An 18,929-nucleotide genomic window follows, 5' to 3' on the forward strand; every position below is an offset into this window, starting at 1 on the left:
ATTGTGCTCCACGTTTGATATTCTGAAGATCAACTTTGAATATTATCTAAAATAATTCTACCTGGAGGAAAAGCGATAATATAAGGAACTCATCTTCTTGACACATTAGTTATTGAATAAGAAGTGATGTCCCTAAAAATGAAGTATATTTAACATATTTTGCAATTTTTATTGCTCCCTCTTAGCATTTATGTAATCTATAGTTTTCATTCAAGTATCGAGTTCATATATTTTCATTATCTTTCAAAGGGACACAGCTTTAGGCAGTATCTTTACTTATGTACTAAGCATGGTAATGAAATCACAGGTATGATTTCTGAGGATGGGATCCATGTTGGCCTGGGTTACCACTATAGCCCTAACCCCAGTATAATGCCTGGGCTGGAAGTGGTGAGCACTTACACATTTACTGAATAACTGATAAATACGTTTTTAGTCTGTATGTCCCTCAGGACCCTTTTCTAAATGATCTATAGCTGCACTGTGCAATACGGTAGCCACTTGCTACAAGTGACTATTGAGCACTTGAAATGTGGGTAATCTGGATTGAGAGTGCTGTAAATGTACATTACACACCAGATTTCAAAGATTTAGTAAGAAATAAAGTAAATCTTATTAATGTTTTACATTGATTATATGTTGAAATGATATTTAGGATATATTATATTAAATAAAACCCATTATTAAAATTAATTTCACCTACTTCTCTTTCATTTTTCACATGGATACTAGAAAATTTTAAATTACATTTGTGGCTCATACATAATTTCTAATGGACAGCACAGATTCACTGCCAAAATAAAATTATGCAAAGAAAGCTGAGAATAACTCCCTGCTTGGAATTATTCTCATGGCACTTGCCAGTTCTGATAGTTGCCAGTTGTCAGTCATCTGCAGCTATACGAATAGACCATGGAGAAATCATCCTCATACCTCTGATTACCTATCAGAGGAGGTGATCATAGTGACTCTCAACTCTGAGGAGCAGCAGCGGGGATCCTGACCATTGTGGAGAAGTTTGCTCCTAGCTGGCTCAGTGAAATTTCTCTCAGACTTCCCACAGCAGTGGCTTTGGACACCCAAACTTCAAAACTGCAGCAAATGCCTGAACCTTGGCTCAGGGAATTTCTTCTGTTCTGAACTTCTTACTACTCACTTCAAACCTCTTCATGGACTGACTTTCAAGACTCTTAGCTCTTCATATGCATTTTGCCTTAGTTTGATTGGATAATCCAGCTTTGGATTACTTTCCTTGTTTCTGCCCTGGCCATGAAGAGTACTCCCCTTGCACCTAGGTACCACTGACCAAGGCCTGTAGCCTCTTCCTTTGCCACCCCTGCCCCTCCCCCTGTTTTTCTCTGCCCAGAGAATGTGCACATGCACACACACATCCACACACATTTGGAGCAAGAGACCAACAAGACTTCTAAGGATAACAAGCTTTTGATCTCAAAAAGATTGCTATAATATCACCCAGTAATTTCATCACCAAATCCCTGGACTGGAAGTGAAGATAAGGGGTGAGTGGATTCTAATCCATGTCTTTGCCTCTAGGCATAGTCGTACTTCAACCACAGGAGTGAAAAACTGATGGACAGAAACAGTACTCCAACTTACTGCTCATGATGTTTGATTCATAAAACTTAGGGTCATCACGTTTCACCTTATCAGGATTTTCACAAAACTTGTTGATGTTGTCCTCAATGTACCAGCTCTTGTTCTCATCAAACACAGCAAACACAGCCTGCTGCTCAATGTCTGCTGTCCTCTGGAGGGTAAAAGTGCTGTGTTCAGTGATTAGTGTTCCAGCCGATTACCTACAACCCTGATATCTTCTCAGAAACCAACGGGGCACAGCCCTTGGGGCCACTGAAGCCACAAATGCAGGCATTTATGAGAGCCTATTGTGTACACAGCCCTTGTTAGGGCCAAAGATAATGTGCCAAAGCAAACAGAGCAGATCAGAAAATTCAGAAACTAAAATATCTTAATAGAAAAATCCCATTTCATCAAGGCAACTATAATCCTGTTTATCTCTGTAACTGAACACCTTTCAACCTAAATGACTGACTGGATGTGGTCCAAATAGTTGCAAAGGATAAAACAGGAGGTTGCAATAGGAAAGCTTTATACCTCCCCCTACATCTTTCTTTTCCCAGCTCAATAAATTAAGGTCTTCCAAGTGCCCATCTCTGATTTTTCTAGGTATTTATGTATTTTGCATGCATTAGGATGAGATTTCTTTGATTATAGCTTAGCCTAATTGTCTGGGAATTTTATGTTAATAATATGAGACTATTATTCTTCAATGAAGATAAAGTCAGAAGATCCATATGTTTGTTCTCATTCTTCTGGGTAACTCACTAGAGATGGACCATCGTCTAGGTCCAACTTTACTAGAAGATTTGTCTCTGAGTGGATCTCTCTTCTCTCTCCCTAGTGTGGTGCTCTTAAAATAGCAAGGATTGGTACAGAGCTTTACACTTTTACCAGGTAGTATCTCACTGAGCCCCAAAACAACCCTATAAAATTTTTAGGAGGGGGATTACCTATTTGATAACAGGAAGAAATTAAGAGAGGCTAAGTGACTTGCTCATCACATAGCCAATACCAACAGACCTGGAATTTGAGACTAGAACAAAATACAGTATCACACAGTAGGCTAACTTTCTGCAGTGAGAGTCTAGGTGAAAAGAGGCAAAACAAAAATCTAACCAAAGGAATAAACATCCTCACATTTGTGCTAAAGAGGACTACTTAATCTTTTCCATTCTCTAGAAGGAAAAGCCTCATTATTTAGCAAGAAGACCCAATCTGTTCCAGCCAGAAGAAATTCCTGGAACTTCTGAAAAGTTACTTCAATGACAAAATACCTGTATGCCTCGCTTATCCAGGGATCTGCTCTTACAAATTAGAAGTAGTCCTATCAGCCCAGAGGCAATGTCCCTCGTGATGTCCACATTACTGTAGTATGGTCTTGTTAAGCACTGGGCATCATTTTCTGTGGGTTCATCAGACTCTAGGATGTTCCACTTATAAGTATAGGTTTCCCCTGGTTTCACTGCTCTGATCATGGTGTTATTGCCTGAAAGAAAATGTAGTCAAAAAATTGTTCTCATTTTCGAAATTATTTAATGAAAATAAGTAAATAAATAAACAGCTGAACTCTCATTAGAACCAATTAATATTGGGAAAGGAATATTCTTTTTTTAAATTTACTTTATTGAGGCCACACTGGCTCATAACATTATATACATTTCGGGTGTACATCATTATATTTTGACTTCTGTATAGACTATGTCATGTTCACCACCAAAGTCTAGTTTCTCTGTGCCACCATACACATGTGCCCTTTACCTCTTTCATCCTCTCCTTGCCCCCTTCACCTCTGATAATCACCAATCTATTCTCTGTATCTATGTGTTTGCTTGTTTGTTTATCTTCCACATATAAGTGAAGCCTTATGGTAATTGTTTTTCTCCATCTGACTTATTTCACTTAGCATAACACCCTGAAGGTCCCTCTATGCTGTAGCAAATGGCACAATTTCATCTTTTTCTATGGCTGAATAGTATTCCATTGTATATATATACCACATCTTCTTTACCCATTCATCCATTGATGGGCACTTAGTTTGCTTCCAAGTCTTGGCTATTGTGAATAATGCTGCAATGAATGTAGGGGTGCATATGTCTTTTCAAATTAGTGTTTTCCTTTTCTTTGGATAAATACTCAGACGTGGAATAGCTGGATCATATGATAGTTCTATTTTTAACTTTTTGAGAAATCTCCATACTGTTTTCCATAGTGGCTGCACCAATTTACAATCCCACCCGCAGTGTATGAGGGTTCCTTTTTCTCCACATCCTCTCCAACACTGGTTATTTTTCATCTTTTTAATAACAGCCATTCTGATGAGTGTGAGGTGATATCTCAATTGTAGTTTTGATTTGAATTTCCCTAATAATTAGTGATGTCGAACATTTTTTCGTGTGCCCCTTGGCCATCTGTATATCCTCTTTGGAAAAATGTCTGTTCATATCCTCTGCCCATTTTTTGACTGGATGAATGGATAAAGAAGATGTGGTATATACACACAATGGAATACTACTCAGGCATAAAAAAGACGAAATTGTGCCATTTGTGACAACACGGATGGAACTTGAGGGTATTATGCTAAGGGAAATGTCAGGAATATTATTTTTATATTAAGCTCCACTTGATAGAATCCTTGACAGCATGTAGCCATTAGATGTTGCTCCACTAGAGGCCGCTATGGCACTAACAGAGGACACCATATTTTGTAACCACTAGGGTAAACAAAATCCCTGAAATGAGCAGGGTTTGGTTGTGACTTTTAGGATACCCCTACATGTATACTACCTACCGTACAAGTTATACTGCTGGGCAAGGAGGACAGTAGAAAAATATAGCAGCCAATAGTTTCATTCCATAGAAGTGAAAGGTTCAAACCTGAGGTCAAGGAAGAGTTGACTTCATCTTCATAAGGAGAGAAGGTCACTCCATGAGGGTAAATGCTGTAGGTGCGGCTGGCCATATTTTTGAACACGATCTACAAAGTAACTCAAATTCATTACTTCAGGATTTAAGGTCGATTATGAGAATTAACATAGGATGCTAGCTTTGCATATTCACTTGTTGGATGGTATGTGTGTGTGTATGCAAACTAGTTCTGTTTATCTGACAGCAACCTGTCCCCATTACCAGACAGAAGCATTTGAGTTTCACTCACTCAGTAAGGTAGAAAATGGAAAGAGTAGTTTGACCTTAGAAGTGACATTTTCTTTACAGTATATCACCTTTTCCACGCTGGTCCCCATCTCTCTTCCCCTCTCTTTTCAGCTTGAACCACATCTACCTTTGAATCTGCTCCTTCTTTCTAGATCATGATCTAGACTGCCAGATCTCCTAGAACCACTGTCCTTGAAGCCATCTTCTTGAGAGGCATGACAAATAGCCAGATCGTAAATTTCCAATGAGGTAATTTACACTTGCTAAGAGCACCTAAAAGGGATCAGAAATAGGGAAAGGGAAAGAGGAACAGAGAAAGGCTGCTTTCTGTCCTTTTGTTATTTTTAAGTGAACAGAATTGGCCTTGTCTGTAGGTATTCTCTGAGTTCACCCCCATGAAGAGGTGACCGGAGGAGCATTATTCACACAGGAGTCTTAGTTAGGTTCCTTAATCTTCAAAAGAGAACCTTAATCTTATCTTCCACATGGGTGATTGCCAAAGCATCTAAATCATCCCTAATCTGTAGATTATCTGCATTCTAGAATTTTGCCAAAGATTGCAACCTTCAGTTCTCTGCTGCCCAGTTCTTATCAAAAGCTTGATGATGTGAGCCTAACATTTAAGGAAAACTGTCTGAAGACTCAGCACTCTTGATACGTTTCTAAATGTATCTTCATCAGAGACCAGTCCTCAGAGCACATACCTAGATCACATTGAAGAATTGTTTTGACTCAGTTGCATTTACTATTATCTTCTCAACTATAATGAGAAACATTATTTTTAAAAGCTATGCAACTTTTAAATTTATTGTACCAGTTGAGGGATTTTATTAAGGATTCCATCCACTGCATTACACAGCATCCTCTTTTTAAGGATCCATGGGAGAAAGTCCTCTTAGGTCTCAGTAGCAGCAGAAACTGTGCTTCTTTTATGATTACTGTGAAGCTTGCTCTGACGTGTTTCCCCTCTTACTTTGGTTACTAGAAAACTTAAGACAAAATTTGCAGACAACCTTATAGGAGCATATGGTATGTGTTTCATTATACTTATTTTTGGCTTTACTTTCTTTGTCCCATATTATCCTCCACCCCAATTACATCGACTCTTTGTTTTATTCCTTTATAATCTGATAAACTGTTTCAGATCCTTTGTATTATCAAGTAGGCTATACATAAGTGCAAATACTGACTAAAAACTAAAAGCTGCATTTGAATTAAAAATTATACGGACTTATTTTTCTTCTTAAAATAAACAAGTAACCAGTACTTATAATCTGCCTTTCACTATTTCTTCCATGGTTCTATATTTCTGTTACTTACTTTGAGTGTGTCCCTGACCTGGGCTCTGATAACAGGGCCCAAGATCCCGTCTTCTTTGCTGTGGGAATTCTCCAGATATTTGGTGAAGGACTCATCTTGGTACTGTTTGTAGACAACCTTCTTGTAGTGTTTCCCAATTCGGTTTGAGAAATTATCCAAATGCAGAGATCTGTATTTTCTTAAAGTGAAATGAAATAAAAAAAAATTAAACCATTTTCTCAAGTAGAGACCCCAGTAGGATGGGGAAATCATTGTGCTTATAAATTCTGCTCTTGGATTAGCTAAAATGGTGGTTTTCTTAAAAAATTCTAAATGTGGTTTGCAAAGTCCTGATATCTTCTCCCTAGCTGGAAAACTGGAAACCTCTGATCTGTTTCCTCCACCATTGATAAAGTCATAGTCAAGGTTAGAAGCAGCCACTTAGATTTGCCTGTCCCTCTGGTTGCTAGAGTAGACCGCAAATATATCTTGGAAGACATCTACCTGGATGGAAGGATAGCATACACTATGAACTTTTCTTAAGTCTTCCGTATCATTTAATTTATGGTATCCTTATTGGCTTTCTAGGTATTTCTCAATTTCTAAAAGCACTTTCCCACTTCAGAAAGCTTTTACTATCTTTACTAAACATAGTTCTGTACTGTTGGGCTATCCCTTCTACCATCCATCCAATCCCAGTGCCAACTGAAAAGCAACCACCTTCGCCCATCCTCCGTAGCTACTGCAATACATGATTTGGGAGCAGCAACATGAACCACTTTTCCCCTTGGTCCTCTTTATTGCCTTAGTTTGCAAAAGTAGAAGCTCCATGATAGAGTTTATCCGTTTTATGCATTTATTTTGTACAATAAGAAGCACTAATTGTGGGGCCAGCCCAGTGGTGCAGCAGTTAAGTTCACAAGTTCCACTTCTCGGTGGACCGGGGTTCGCCAGTTCGGATCCCGGGTGCAGACATGGCACCACTTGGCAAGCCATGCTGTGGTAGGTGTCCCACATACAAAGTAGAGGAAGATGGGCACGGATGTTAACTCAGGGTCAGGCTTCCTCAGCAAAAAAGTGGAGGCTGGCAGTAGTTAGCTCAGGGCTAATCTTCCTCGAAAAAAAATTGTTTCCAGAGAGTCCTGGATTCCTATCTCAATTCTGTCAGTTATTATTACATAATCTTGAGCAAGTTCCTTTTATGATCTTTTTCTCAGCTGAGTTTCTTGAATACATTTAAATGATTTTGATTACAGTAAAAACTCTCACTCACATGCTATACCCCTTAATGCCATCCCCCTAACCCTTCCTGCATTTTCTAAATATTCACTTGCATTAATTTCCTATAATTCCAGAACATCTTTATGCAAATATGACTGGCAAATATAAATATTCTTATTCTCTCACTGCCTTTAACAAAAGGCAGCCATTAATATACTCTGTGCTACACTCTGACTTTTTTTGGCATTTTCTGCATTTTTAAAGTATAATTGACAAATAAAAATGGTATATATTTAAGGTGTACAACATGATGATTTATATACGTATATATGTGATTACCACACTCAAGCTAATTAAAACTTCCATCACCTCACCTAGTTACTAGTTCTTTTTTGTGCAGAGAACACTTAAGATCTACTATCTTAACAAATTTCAGGTATACATACAGTATTAATGACTATAACCACCATGCTGTATATTAGGTCTCCAGAACTTACTCATCTTATAACCGAAGGTTTGTACACTTTGATCAACATCTCCCCATTCCCCTCACCCCCACCCCTCCACCCCCCCAGGCCCTGGCAACCACCATTATACTCTGTGCTTCTGTGAGTTTGACTTTTTTAGATTACACATATAAGTGAGATCATGCAGTATTTGTCATTCTGTGTGGAATATTTCATTTAACATAATGTCTTCAGATTCATCTATGTTATTGCCAATGGCAGGATTTCCTTCTTTTTAAAGGCTGAATAATATTCCATTATTTCTTTATACATTCATCCATCCACAGACATTCAGGTTGTTTCCATATCTTGGCTATCATGAATAACACTGCAGTGAGCATGGGAGTGTAGATATCTCTTTGAGATACTGATTCCATTTCCTTTGGATATATGCCCAGAAGTGGGGTTGCTGGATCATATGGTAATTCTGTTTTTAATGTTTTGAGGAACTTCCATATTGTTTTCTATAGTAGCTGTGCCAATTTACATTCTCACCAACAGTGTACAATAATTCCATTTTCTCCACACCCTTACTAACACTTGATCTCTCTTTTCTTTTTCATAATAGCCATCCTCACAGGTATGAGGTGGTATCTCACCATGGATATGATTTGCATTTCACTGATGATTAGTGATGTTGAACACTTTTTTATACACATATTTGTCATTTGTATGTCTTCTTTGGAAAAATGTCAATTTAAGTCATTTGCCCATTTTTAAATCAGGTTGTTTTGTGGGTTTTTTTTTTTTTTTTGCCATTGATTTATATAAGTTCCTTATATATTTTGGATATTAATACATCATCAGATATATGGCTTGCAAATATTTTCTCCCATTCCATAGATTGCCTTTTCATTTTGTTAACTGTTTCTTTTGCAGTGCAGAAGCCTTTTAGTTTGACGTAGTCTCATTTGTTTATTTTTGCTTTTGTTGCTGGTGCTTTTGGTGTCATATCCAAAAGAATCATTGCAAAGACCAGTGTCAGAGAGCTTTTTTCTTATGTTTTTCTCCTAGGAGTTTTATGGATTAAGGTTTTACATATAAGTCTTTAGTTCATTTTGAGTTCATTTTTGTGTATACTGTAAGCTAAGGGCCCAATTTCATTCTTTTGCATGTGGATATCCAGTTTTACCAACATCATTTATTGAAGAGACTATCTTTTCCCCATTGTGTATTCTTAGTGTCCTTGTCAGAGTCACTTTGTTAGTTTACCATATATGCATGAGTTTATTTCTGGGCAATTGATTCTGTTCCATTGGTCTAAGCATCTGTTTTTATGCCATCATTATAACTTGATTACTATAGCTTTGTAATATAGTTTGAAATTAGGAAGTATGATGCTTCTAGGCTTGTTCTTCTCGCTCAAGATTGCTTTGACAATTCAGGGTCTTTTGCGGTTCCATATGAATTTCAGGATTGTTTTTTCTATTTCTGTGAAAAATACCATTGGAATTTTGATAGGGATTTCATTGAATCTGTGGACTGCTTTGGGTAGTATGGATACTTTAACAAAATGAATTCTTCCAATCCATGAACATGGGACATCTTTCTATTTGACTGTGGATTCTTCAATTTCTCTTGTCAGTGTATTATAGTTTTCAGTGTGTAGATCTTTCACCTCCAGCGTTAAATTTATTCCTAAGTATTTTATTCTTCTTTCATTCTATTGTAAAAGTGTTTGTCTTCTCAACTTCTGTTCTGGATAGTTCATTGTTAGTGTACTTAAATGCAACTGATTTTTGTATGCTGACTTTGTATCCTGGAACTTACTGAATTCTTTATTAGTTCTAATAGGTTTTTAATGGAGTCTTAATGGTTTTCTATATATAAAATTACATTATCTGCAAATAGAGACAATTTTACTTCTTTCTTTCTGATTTGGATGCCTTTTATTTCTTTTTCTTGCTTGATTGCTTTGGCTAGGCTTTCTAGTACTATGCTGAATAAAAGTGGTGCAAGTAAGCACCCTTGTCTTGTTCCTGACCTTAGAGGAAAAGCTTTCAGCTTTTCACCATTGAGTATATGTTAGCTTTGGGTTTGTCATAAATGGCCTTTATTATGTTGAGGTACATTCCTTCTACACCTAACTTGTTGAGAGTTTTTATCATTAAACGGCGTTGAATTCTGTCAAATGCTTTTTGTACTTCTACTGAGATGATCATATGATCTTTATTCTTCATTCTTTTAATGTGATGTATTACATTTATTTATTTGTGAATGGTGAACCATCCATGCATTCTAGGAATAAATCTCACTTGGTCATGTCATATGATCATTTCAATGTGCTCTTGGATTTGCTTTGCTAATATTTTATGGGGGATTTTTGCATCTATGTTCATCAGGAATATTGGCCTATAATTTTCTTTTCTTGTAGTGTCCTCATCTGTTTTCAGTATGAGGGTAATGCCAGCCATGTACAATAAGTTTGGAAGTGTTCCTTCCTCTTTAACATTTTGGAAGAGTTTGAGGATTAGTGTTAATTCTTCTTTAAATGTTTGGTATAATTCACCCAAGAAGCATCTGGTCCTAGGCTTCTCTTTGTCTGGAAGTTTTTGATTACTGATTCGGTCTTCTTACTTGTTTTTGGTCTGTTCAGACTTTCTATTTCTTCATGATTCAGTCTTGGCAGGGTGTATATTTCTAGGAATTTATTCATTTCTTCTAGGTTATCCAATTTGTTGGTATATAATTGTTCAAAATTATAATTTTATTTATTTTAGTCCTTGGTTATTCTAGCTAAAAGTCTGTCAACTTTGTTTATCTTTTCAAAAAGCCAAATCTTAGTTATGTTGATCTTTTCTATTGTCTTTCTAGTTATTTATTTCTTCCCTAATCTTTGTTACCTTCCTCTGCTAACTTTGGGCTTTTGCTCTTATTTTCTAGTTCCTTGTGGTATAAAATTGGGTTTTTTATTTGAGATCTTTATTATTTTTTTAAATGTAGGCATCTTACAACTGTTCTGCTGCATCCCATAAGTTTTGCTGTATCCCATAAGATTTGGTATGTTGTGTTTCCATTTTCATTTGTCTCAATATATTTTTTGATTTCCCATTTGATTTCTTTTTTTGACCCATTGGTTGTTCAGGAGACTGTTGTGTAATTTGCACATACTTGTGGATATTCCAATTTTCCTTCTGTTATTGATTTCTAGTTTCATTCCATTGTAGTCAGAAAAGATACTTGGTATGATTTCAGTCTTCTCAGTGGCCTAACATATGATGTATCCTAGAGAATGTTCCATGTGCACTTGGAAATGCTGCTGTTAGATGGAATGTTTTTTATATGTCTCTTAGGTCCACTTGGTCTATAGTGTTATTCAATTCCACTGTTTCCTAATTGATTTTAAGTCTGGATGATCTATCCATTGTTTAAAGTGAGGTATTAAGGTCCCCCACTATTACTGTATTGCTGTGTATTTCTTCCTTAGGTTCTGTTAATATTTGCTTCATATATTTAAATGGTTCAATGTTGGGTGCATATGTATTTACAATTGTTATAACCTCTTGATGAACTGACTCCTTTATTGTTACATAGTGACCATGTTTCTTATGACAGTTTGACTTAAAGTCTATTTTGTCTTATATAAGTACAGCCCTGCTCTCCTTTGGTTACTATTTGCATGGACTATCATTTTATCCCTTCACTCTTAACCTATGTGTGTCCTTAGAGCTAAAGTGAATCTCTTGTAGGTAGCATATTATTGGAACTCGTTTTTTTAAAATCCATTCAGCCACCTTGTGTCTTTTGATTGGAGAACTTAGTCCACTTACATTTAGAGCAATTACTGATAGAGGAGGACTTACTAGTGCCATTTTGTTAATTGTTTTCTGACTTTTTGGTAATTCTTTTGTTCCTCTCTTCCTCTCTTGCTGTTTTCCTTTGTGATTTGTTGATTTTTTTTGCATGGCATGCTTTTATTCCTTTCTCTTTCAGTTTTGCATATCTACTTGAAGTAGAGGTTTTTGCTTTGTGTTTACCATGAGGCTTACAAAAAAAATCTTGTAGTTCTAACAGTTTATTTTAAGCTTATAACAACTTAAATTCAATCATGTAAAAAACTGTACACTATTATACCTCCCCACATTTTATGTTATTGAAGTCAAACTTTACATCTTTCTTATATTGTGTATTCCTTAACAAAGTGTTGTAGCTTTAGTGATTTTAATACTTTAGCATTTAACTTTTACACTAGAGTTAAAAGTGATTTGTGCCCCACCATTATAGTATTAAAATATTCTGAATTTGACTGTATATTTACCTTTACTGGAGAATTTTATACTTTCATGTTGTTACTTAGAATCCTTTCATTTCACCTTGAAGAACTCCCTTTAGCATTTCTTGTAAGGCAGGTCTAGTGATGTCAAACTCCCTCAGCTTTTCTTTGTCTGGAATGTCTCTATCTCTCCATTTCTGAAGGACAGCTTTGCTAAGTATAGCATTCTTGGCTGGCAGGGTTTTTTTTCTTCAGCACCTTGAATATATCATCCCACACTCTCCTAGCCCAAAAGGTTTCTGCTGAGAAATCTGCTGATAGCCTTATGGGGGTTCCCTTGTATATGGCAATTGCTTATCTCTTGTTGCTTGCAGAATTCTTTGTCTATGACTTTTGACAATTTGATTATAACATGTCTCAGGGTAATCTTCTTTGGGTAGATCTTGCTTGGAGTCGTTTGAGCTTCATGAATCTGTATATCCATATACCTCCCAAGATTTAGGAAGTTTTCAGCCATTATCGTTAAATAAGCTTTCTGCCCCTTTCTGTCTTTCTTATCCTTCTGGGACTCTCATGATGCATAGATTAGTCCTTTTGATGGTATCCCATAGGTCCTGTGAACTTTCTTCACTCTTTTTCATTCTTTTCCTTTTTGTTCCTGTAACTGGATAATTTCAAATTATCTGTCTTTGAGTTTGCTAAGTCTTTTTTCTGCATGATTGAGTCTGTTACTAAAGTTCTCTATTGAATTTTTCACTTCTGTCATTGTATTCTTCAGCTCCAGGATTTCTGTTTGATTATTTTTTACAGTTTTTATTTCTTTATTAAACTTCTCATTATGTTCATGCATTGTTTTCCTGATTTTGTTTAGTTGCCCATCTATGTTCTCTTGCACTTCATTGAGCTTCTTTAAGATGATTATTTTGAATTCCTTGCCAGACAATTTGTAGACCTCCTTATTTCACATCAGTTACTAGAGATTTATTAGTTTCCTTATGTGGTGTCATATTTGCCTGATTCTTTGTGATTCGTATAGCCTTGTGTTGATGTCTATGCATGTGAAGGAGCAAACACCCTCTTCCAGTCTTTAAAGACTGATTTTGGTAGGTAAAGACCTTCTCCTGTCAGGTCTCTGGGCTGATGGGCTTGCCTCTGGGATCCCAATTGAATGAGGTTGGAACCAGGTCATGTGGCTGCTACTGGGCCTGCAGCAGTGTCTGTGATTGGAAGGCCTTTTCCCAGGGGCTCAGGTTGGCATGGATTCTCTCTGGTCCCTGGGAAGATGGGACTGCCTCCAGGACCTTCATCAGTAAAGCTGGTACACTGGGATAATGGTTCACTTCAAGGGCTGCAGTTGGAGTTCACAAATGACGGGACTTTTACTAGGTGTGTGCATGGGTGTGGCTATCATCTGGACCTTGGAAGGGCTCCCACCAGGTCACTGGGTGGGTCCCTGGGTGGGCAGGACTGCTCCTAGACTGCAGTTGGGAGGGCTGGACCTGGGTTACAGGGCTGCTTTAAGATCTGCACTGGGACCAAGGTCTGTAGGCCAGCCTCCAGAGCATGGATTGGTGTGACTCCCAGTGAGTCCTTGAGCAGGCAGGACTACTCCTAGACCATGGCTGGGAGAGGCTGGAGCTGGCTTTGGGGCTGCTTCAAGATCCATAGTCAGACTGAGTTCTGCAGGCTAGCCTCCAGCATCATGGACAGGTGAGATTCCTCCTGAGTCCCTTGTCAAATGGTGCTCATGGCAGGACCAAGGCCAAGTCCCGAAGTGGATGAACGTGTGTCCAGATTTGTAGCTAGGGCAGCAGTCAGCAAACTTACCACCTGAGCATGGACTTGCCATCTCAAAACAGCCCTCAGAGGAGCTTCCACCAGGATTTTGTAAGTTCCTGCCTAGATTCCAAAGCTCTCACAAAAGCACTTTTTTTTGTAGATGGCTGTCAAATTACTGTTGCTGTGGGGGGACATGAATGGGGCACCTCCTATTCTGCTATCTTGCTCCCTTGACTTTTTAATTTGACGATATATATTGGAGAACTTTTTATATTAGTACTTAGAGTGTTTGCATCCTTTTTTAAACAGATGTATAGTATTTCATTGTATCAATGTACCATACTTATTAAACTACTTTCCTATTGATGGACATTTTTCCCAGGTATGTAGATGGGTGTGGCTCCCTTCTGGCCCTTGGGAGGGCTCCCACCAGGTCTTGTTTCCAATTTTTTGATGGTACTAACAGTGCAGCATTGAAAATCCGGTACATACATTATTTCACCTGTGAACAAGTATATCTATATAATAAATTCCCAGGGTGAGATTGTTGGGTCAAAGGGTATATGTGTTTATAATTTTGATACATATTGCCAAATTATCCTCTTGAGTAGCTTTTCCAATTTACTCTTCCACCAGCAATATACGATAGTGTTTGTTTCCCACAACCTTGCCAACAGATTATGTTACCTGGACTTGTAGGTCTGATAGGTGAAAAATAGTATTTATAGAAGTTTAATTTGCATTTTCTTATGGTGAGTGAGCTTGAGTATTTTTAAAAGTGTTTAAGAGCTATTTGAATTTCCAGATTTCTCAATCTCTCTGAGCAATTTCCTAATCTACAAAATAAATAAGAGCTGTTTCTAACTTGTAGAGTTACAGTGGAGGTTTTATAAAGGGTTTAACATAGTGTTTGGAATAGCAAGCATTCAACAAGTGGTAGCTGCTATGACTACTGCTGCTGCTGCTGCTACTACTACTGTTATTATAATTATGCTGAATTCCCTTGGTGAGTTTGGGGTAACTCTATACTGATTTGAATATCAAGACCTGAATGGAATCCAATACATTTACTCCTTGAGAGCTGTCAACTCATGACATTTCACCCCACACATCTAGGATCCTATGGAACATATCTTGAATCTTTGCACAGTCATAAGAATCTCCAAAACTTACTTGTCCATGTTCGCTGGTATTACAGGTGCATAATCCCAAATGACTTCCTCTGCAGCAATGAAGTATTCCCACCTCTTAATATGCCGCCTCTGGTCACGAGTTAGTTTCTTAGGATTCCGGGTTTTCTTTGCGCAGTTTTTAATGTCTAAGTAAGCCTTCATCCCAGCTGAGTGAGGACATAAAGACAGTGACAGAATTTGAGAGAAGAAATTAAGGCTGATCAAAATGCATATCTTTTAAATAAATTTGTGGAAGGTTTAAATAATAGCAGCGAAAGTAATGCTCAGGCAACTTTTGGACATTTTGGTTTGGAGCTTTTTCAATACAATAGGGAAAGGGGCAAGAATAAAAAGCAAGGCAAAGAAAGGATGGATTAGGGAAAAAATTTGAAAAGATAGCTTTTGTTTCTTCTAGAGAAAGAAAATTCTTTGTAATTTCCAGATCCTTAAAACCTCATGACTTAGGTCTTACTGATGTCTCATTTTGCCTGTCATCTGTTCCTTTATTAGTAAAATGAAGATAATATTAGTACATACTGTATGAAATTGTTGTTAAAAATTAAATAAGCTAATACACAAAAAGTTCAACCTCAGTAATGTTATTGTTGTTGTTATTTCATCACTATTTGGGACTCTGTCTCCCAGGGATATTGTGACAGTTTCATCACTTCAAGTATAATTTTGACCGCTCAGGGCAAAAAGAAAACGAAATGATCCCCTGAAGCGTCTCTTCCTACCTATCTTGCTTTTATACACATTATTTGGGTAACAAATGATTTCCTGTAGTGATATCATTTGCTTACAATTTACTCTCTGTTTACACAAACCTTCCTCCCAACAGTTTTAAAGCAACAATGTATATTAGAACAATTAGCTATTTTATTTACTTGATACCACATAGCAACCTGGGCCAAGTTTTGTTTCCCACCAGAATTAACTGATGTTCTTTAAAGCCCACTCCTCATCTATTTAAACATTATGTTTGATCCATTCAACACACATCCATTGGGTTCCTCTTTGTGCCAGGCTTTGTGCTCATCTTGTTATAAAAGATAATTACAACTTTTACACTTTCTGTAACTTGATGCTTCTATAAATTTGCAGATGTTTGTCTTATTCTAGCATCTGGGTCTTTTCCTTTAGCTACATATTAAATACCTCAGAAAGAATATGTATGCATTTTTGTTTCCTTCCTCCTTTCTTCTTTGGAGGAAGTAGAGATCTCTTCAGCTTTTGCTTCACTTTTTAAAATCTTTGTCAATTCCTCCACTTCCTCCATCCCCAACTAATGGGTTATAAGTCTAAGAGCAGAGTATCTAAATTCTGTTCTCAGGGACCAAGGCATGTATTCTGGAGTGTGGGTGGCTTGAAAGGACAAAGGAGAAGGAGGGAGTTAGTGCCTGGGGAGAAAGGATCCTACATTCATAAGCAAGGCTGTTGGAAGAGTTTCTTGCCTTGAAAATGTTTTGGGATGAGAGAAGATACGATCCACTTTCCCTCTGGGCTTATAGTCATGTTTGCAGTAGTGGCTGTGGCACTGACGAGGCTGATGGCTGAGATCTTATGACGGTTGTGTTCCAGGACTTGCCCACTGAAATGAATGGAGAACAGTTCTGGCCCAGAGCTCATTCCAATCAGATGCCAGCTGATGTGGTCATTGGCACAAACTGTTATATCTGAGAGAGAGGGAGAGATGGGGCCTAAAATAAGCAGTCAGCACTCTGTGATAAAAAATTCACTCACCAGATACATATTGAGTACCTGCCATGCATCAGGCATTGTGCAAGGTTCTGGGAGTATAGACACTCCAATTATGGTTCCTGAGTGACGGGCAAACAATCAGTCATAGCTCATTGCAGTAAGTGGTACCAGAGAGGTAAGAATAGAGCCAAGATTGAGCCAGCCCTGATGGCCTAGTGGTTAAAGTTCAGTGCCCACCACTTCAGTGGTGGGTTCACTTTCTGGTTGTAGAACCACACCACCTATCTGTCAGTTACCATGCTGTGGTGGTGGCTCACAAAGAAGAACTAGAATGACTCACAACTAGGATATACAACCATGTACTGGGGCTTTGGGGAGGGGAAAAGAAAGAGGAAGACTGGCAACAGATGTTAGCTCAGGGTGAATCTTTCCCTGCAAAAAAAAAAAAAAGAATAGAGCCCAGAGATGGGGGATGTTACTTCAAAAACACAGGGATTGCTAAGACATTAGGTAAAGGAGGGAACCAAGTACATGACCAACCATTCTGGTTTGCTAAGACTGAGGGGTTTCCCAGGATGCAGGACTTTTAATGATAGAACTGGGAAAGTCCTGGGCAAGCCTAGGCAGTAGGTCACTCTAGAACCAATCTGGGCTTAGCTGGAGGGAGTTGCCAGAGCCTCCAATAGGGCTGAGCTCAAGGGGCTAACCCTCTCAGCTGCATAGACGTCAAAGCTCTGCCTGAGGGGAAGACCCTGTGAAGATGATTTAAGGATTTTATATTGCTTCTTTACCCACTTGTTGATTATTTTAATGATGAGGCAATGAATTACTTTATGAGTTACAGGCTCTCTTTAAAATGCAATGGACAAGTCCTCATTATGCTGGGCCACTAGGAGCATTTCATGGATGGAGTAATAAGAACTGAGTACAAAAGCTGAATTTTGCTCCTTCTTTGCTCCCATAGTGACTGGGAAAATGCCAATTTGTTCTGTAGGAGATTCCAACCCTGGCTTCTATCCTTGGCTTGAGTTTTAAATTTCAGATCCATAGTCAGTAGATCACAGGGCTGAGCATCCATCCCTTACCTACAGAGCGGCTGAGGGGTTTATCTCTTTTAGGAGACTATTGTAACAAGACAGGGATTCCTGGTATCTCAGGTGAGAACAAGGAGATAGAACCTGAAAACAAGAAGCTAAAAGGCTTTGGAAGCATTTATCGCCCCAAAGGAATGCTCATAGCATTTATCCTCTTTATTCAATTTATACTGCTGCACAGGGCAGTTTTACATGCATTAACTTCTCTCAGTCTCTGCTGATGACATTTCCCTACCCTGTCTTTTTCAACTATAAATTCATAAACTCTATGCCCTGATTAAGTTATTAATTTTATTTTTGTGCGTATGGTTTGCTTTTGGGGGCTTATATCTCTTTACACAGATGATTCACTCTGCCAGGACACAGACACAATTTCTCTTTTGACCGCTCTCCTCTAAGGTCCATAGTTCTGGACATGCCATTTTACATGTAAAAACATTCTTAAACACCCTCTGCACCAGGATAGATGGTTAATCCATTTTTGTAAGTAAGCATGTTGAGATGATTAATGCTCAGGACCACACTAAGGTAGAGAAGTGAGCAAGGTTTGAACTCAGAGCTCCCAAGGTAGACATCAGTTAAGTAAATTTTGGAACTCTGAATCAAAACCCAGAGTCAGCTGCATCTGTTTGTAATAACCCACGTGGTAAAGGAAGGTGGAGTTAAATGAAATAGAATAAAATTTAAAGGCAATGTCCAGACCTCAACTCCTGACAAGTTTTGTTTTTAGTAAGTGAAGCCATTTGTGATTTTCAGATATAGAGAATGGCCTCTGAGAAGCTTTGTGTTTTGAAGTATGGTTTATTTAATAAAGTGATATTTTAATTTTTCCATTTTTTTCCTCAGGATCTTTGGTTCTAAGTCACTTCCATCAGAAAGAAGTAGAAATGGTCTAGGTGGGAGTAAGTTGGTTTTTTTTTTTCTCTTAACAGTTGCCATGACTTTGCTTTTTCACAAAAGTCTACATGCAAATGGAAAGAGAAAACATCCCACACGCCATTGAATATGACTCCTCCATCACCTTTGGAAATGCTAGTAGTGAGGTATCTCTCCTAATCTTTTGTTCATCTTCACTGTAAGTGTCTTCATTGCATGCTTCCTGCTGACCCTTCCTGCTAGGGATTGACCTTGAACTTCTGCCCCATAGGGCTTCCTCTGTGGAAGAAGGCATAGTCACCATGCAGCAGGGACC

At 38.0% G+C, this 18,929-nt stretch overlaps 1 protein-coding gene across 1 annotated transcript in view; it reads right to left on the bottom strand.

The window, feature by feature from the left end:
• The window catches only part of F5 (coagulation factor V), a 75,869-nt gene that overhangs the window by 33,103 nt on the left and 23,837 nt on the right, over positions 1 to 18,929 (bottom strand). Inside the window, exons 6-11 of the mRNA XM_008525550.2 lie at positions 16,397 to 16,618; positions 14,944 to 15,109; positions 6,073 to 6,250; positions 4,474 to 4,573; positions 2,874 to 3,085; positions 1,618 to 1,768 (exon numbers count right to left, since the gene is read on the bottom strand). Of these exons, the coding sequence (XP_008523772.2) occupies positions 1,618 to 1,768; positions 2,874 to 3,085; positions 4,474 to 4,573; positions 6,073 to 6,250; positions 14,944 to 15,109; positions 16,397 to 16,618 (1,029 nt within the window). The remainder of the gene's footprint in view (positions 1 to 1,617; positions 1,769 to 2,873; positions 3,086 to 4,473; positions 4,574 to 6,072; positions 6,251 to 14,943; positions 15,110 to 16,396; positions 16,619 to 18,929) is intronic.

Source organism: Equus przewalskii, chromosome 23 (genome assembly GCF_037783145.1).
Source record: "Equus przewalskii isolate Varuska chromosome 23, EquPr2, whole genome shotgun sequence".
NCBI classification, from domain to species: Eukaryota; Metazoa; Chordata; class Mammalia; order Perissodactyla; family Equidae; genus Equus; species Equus przewalskii.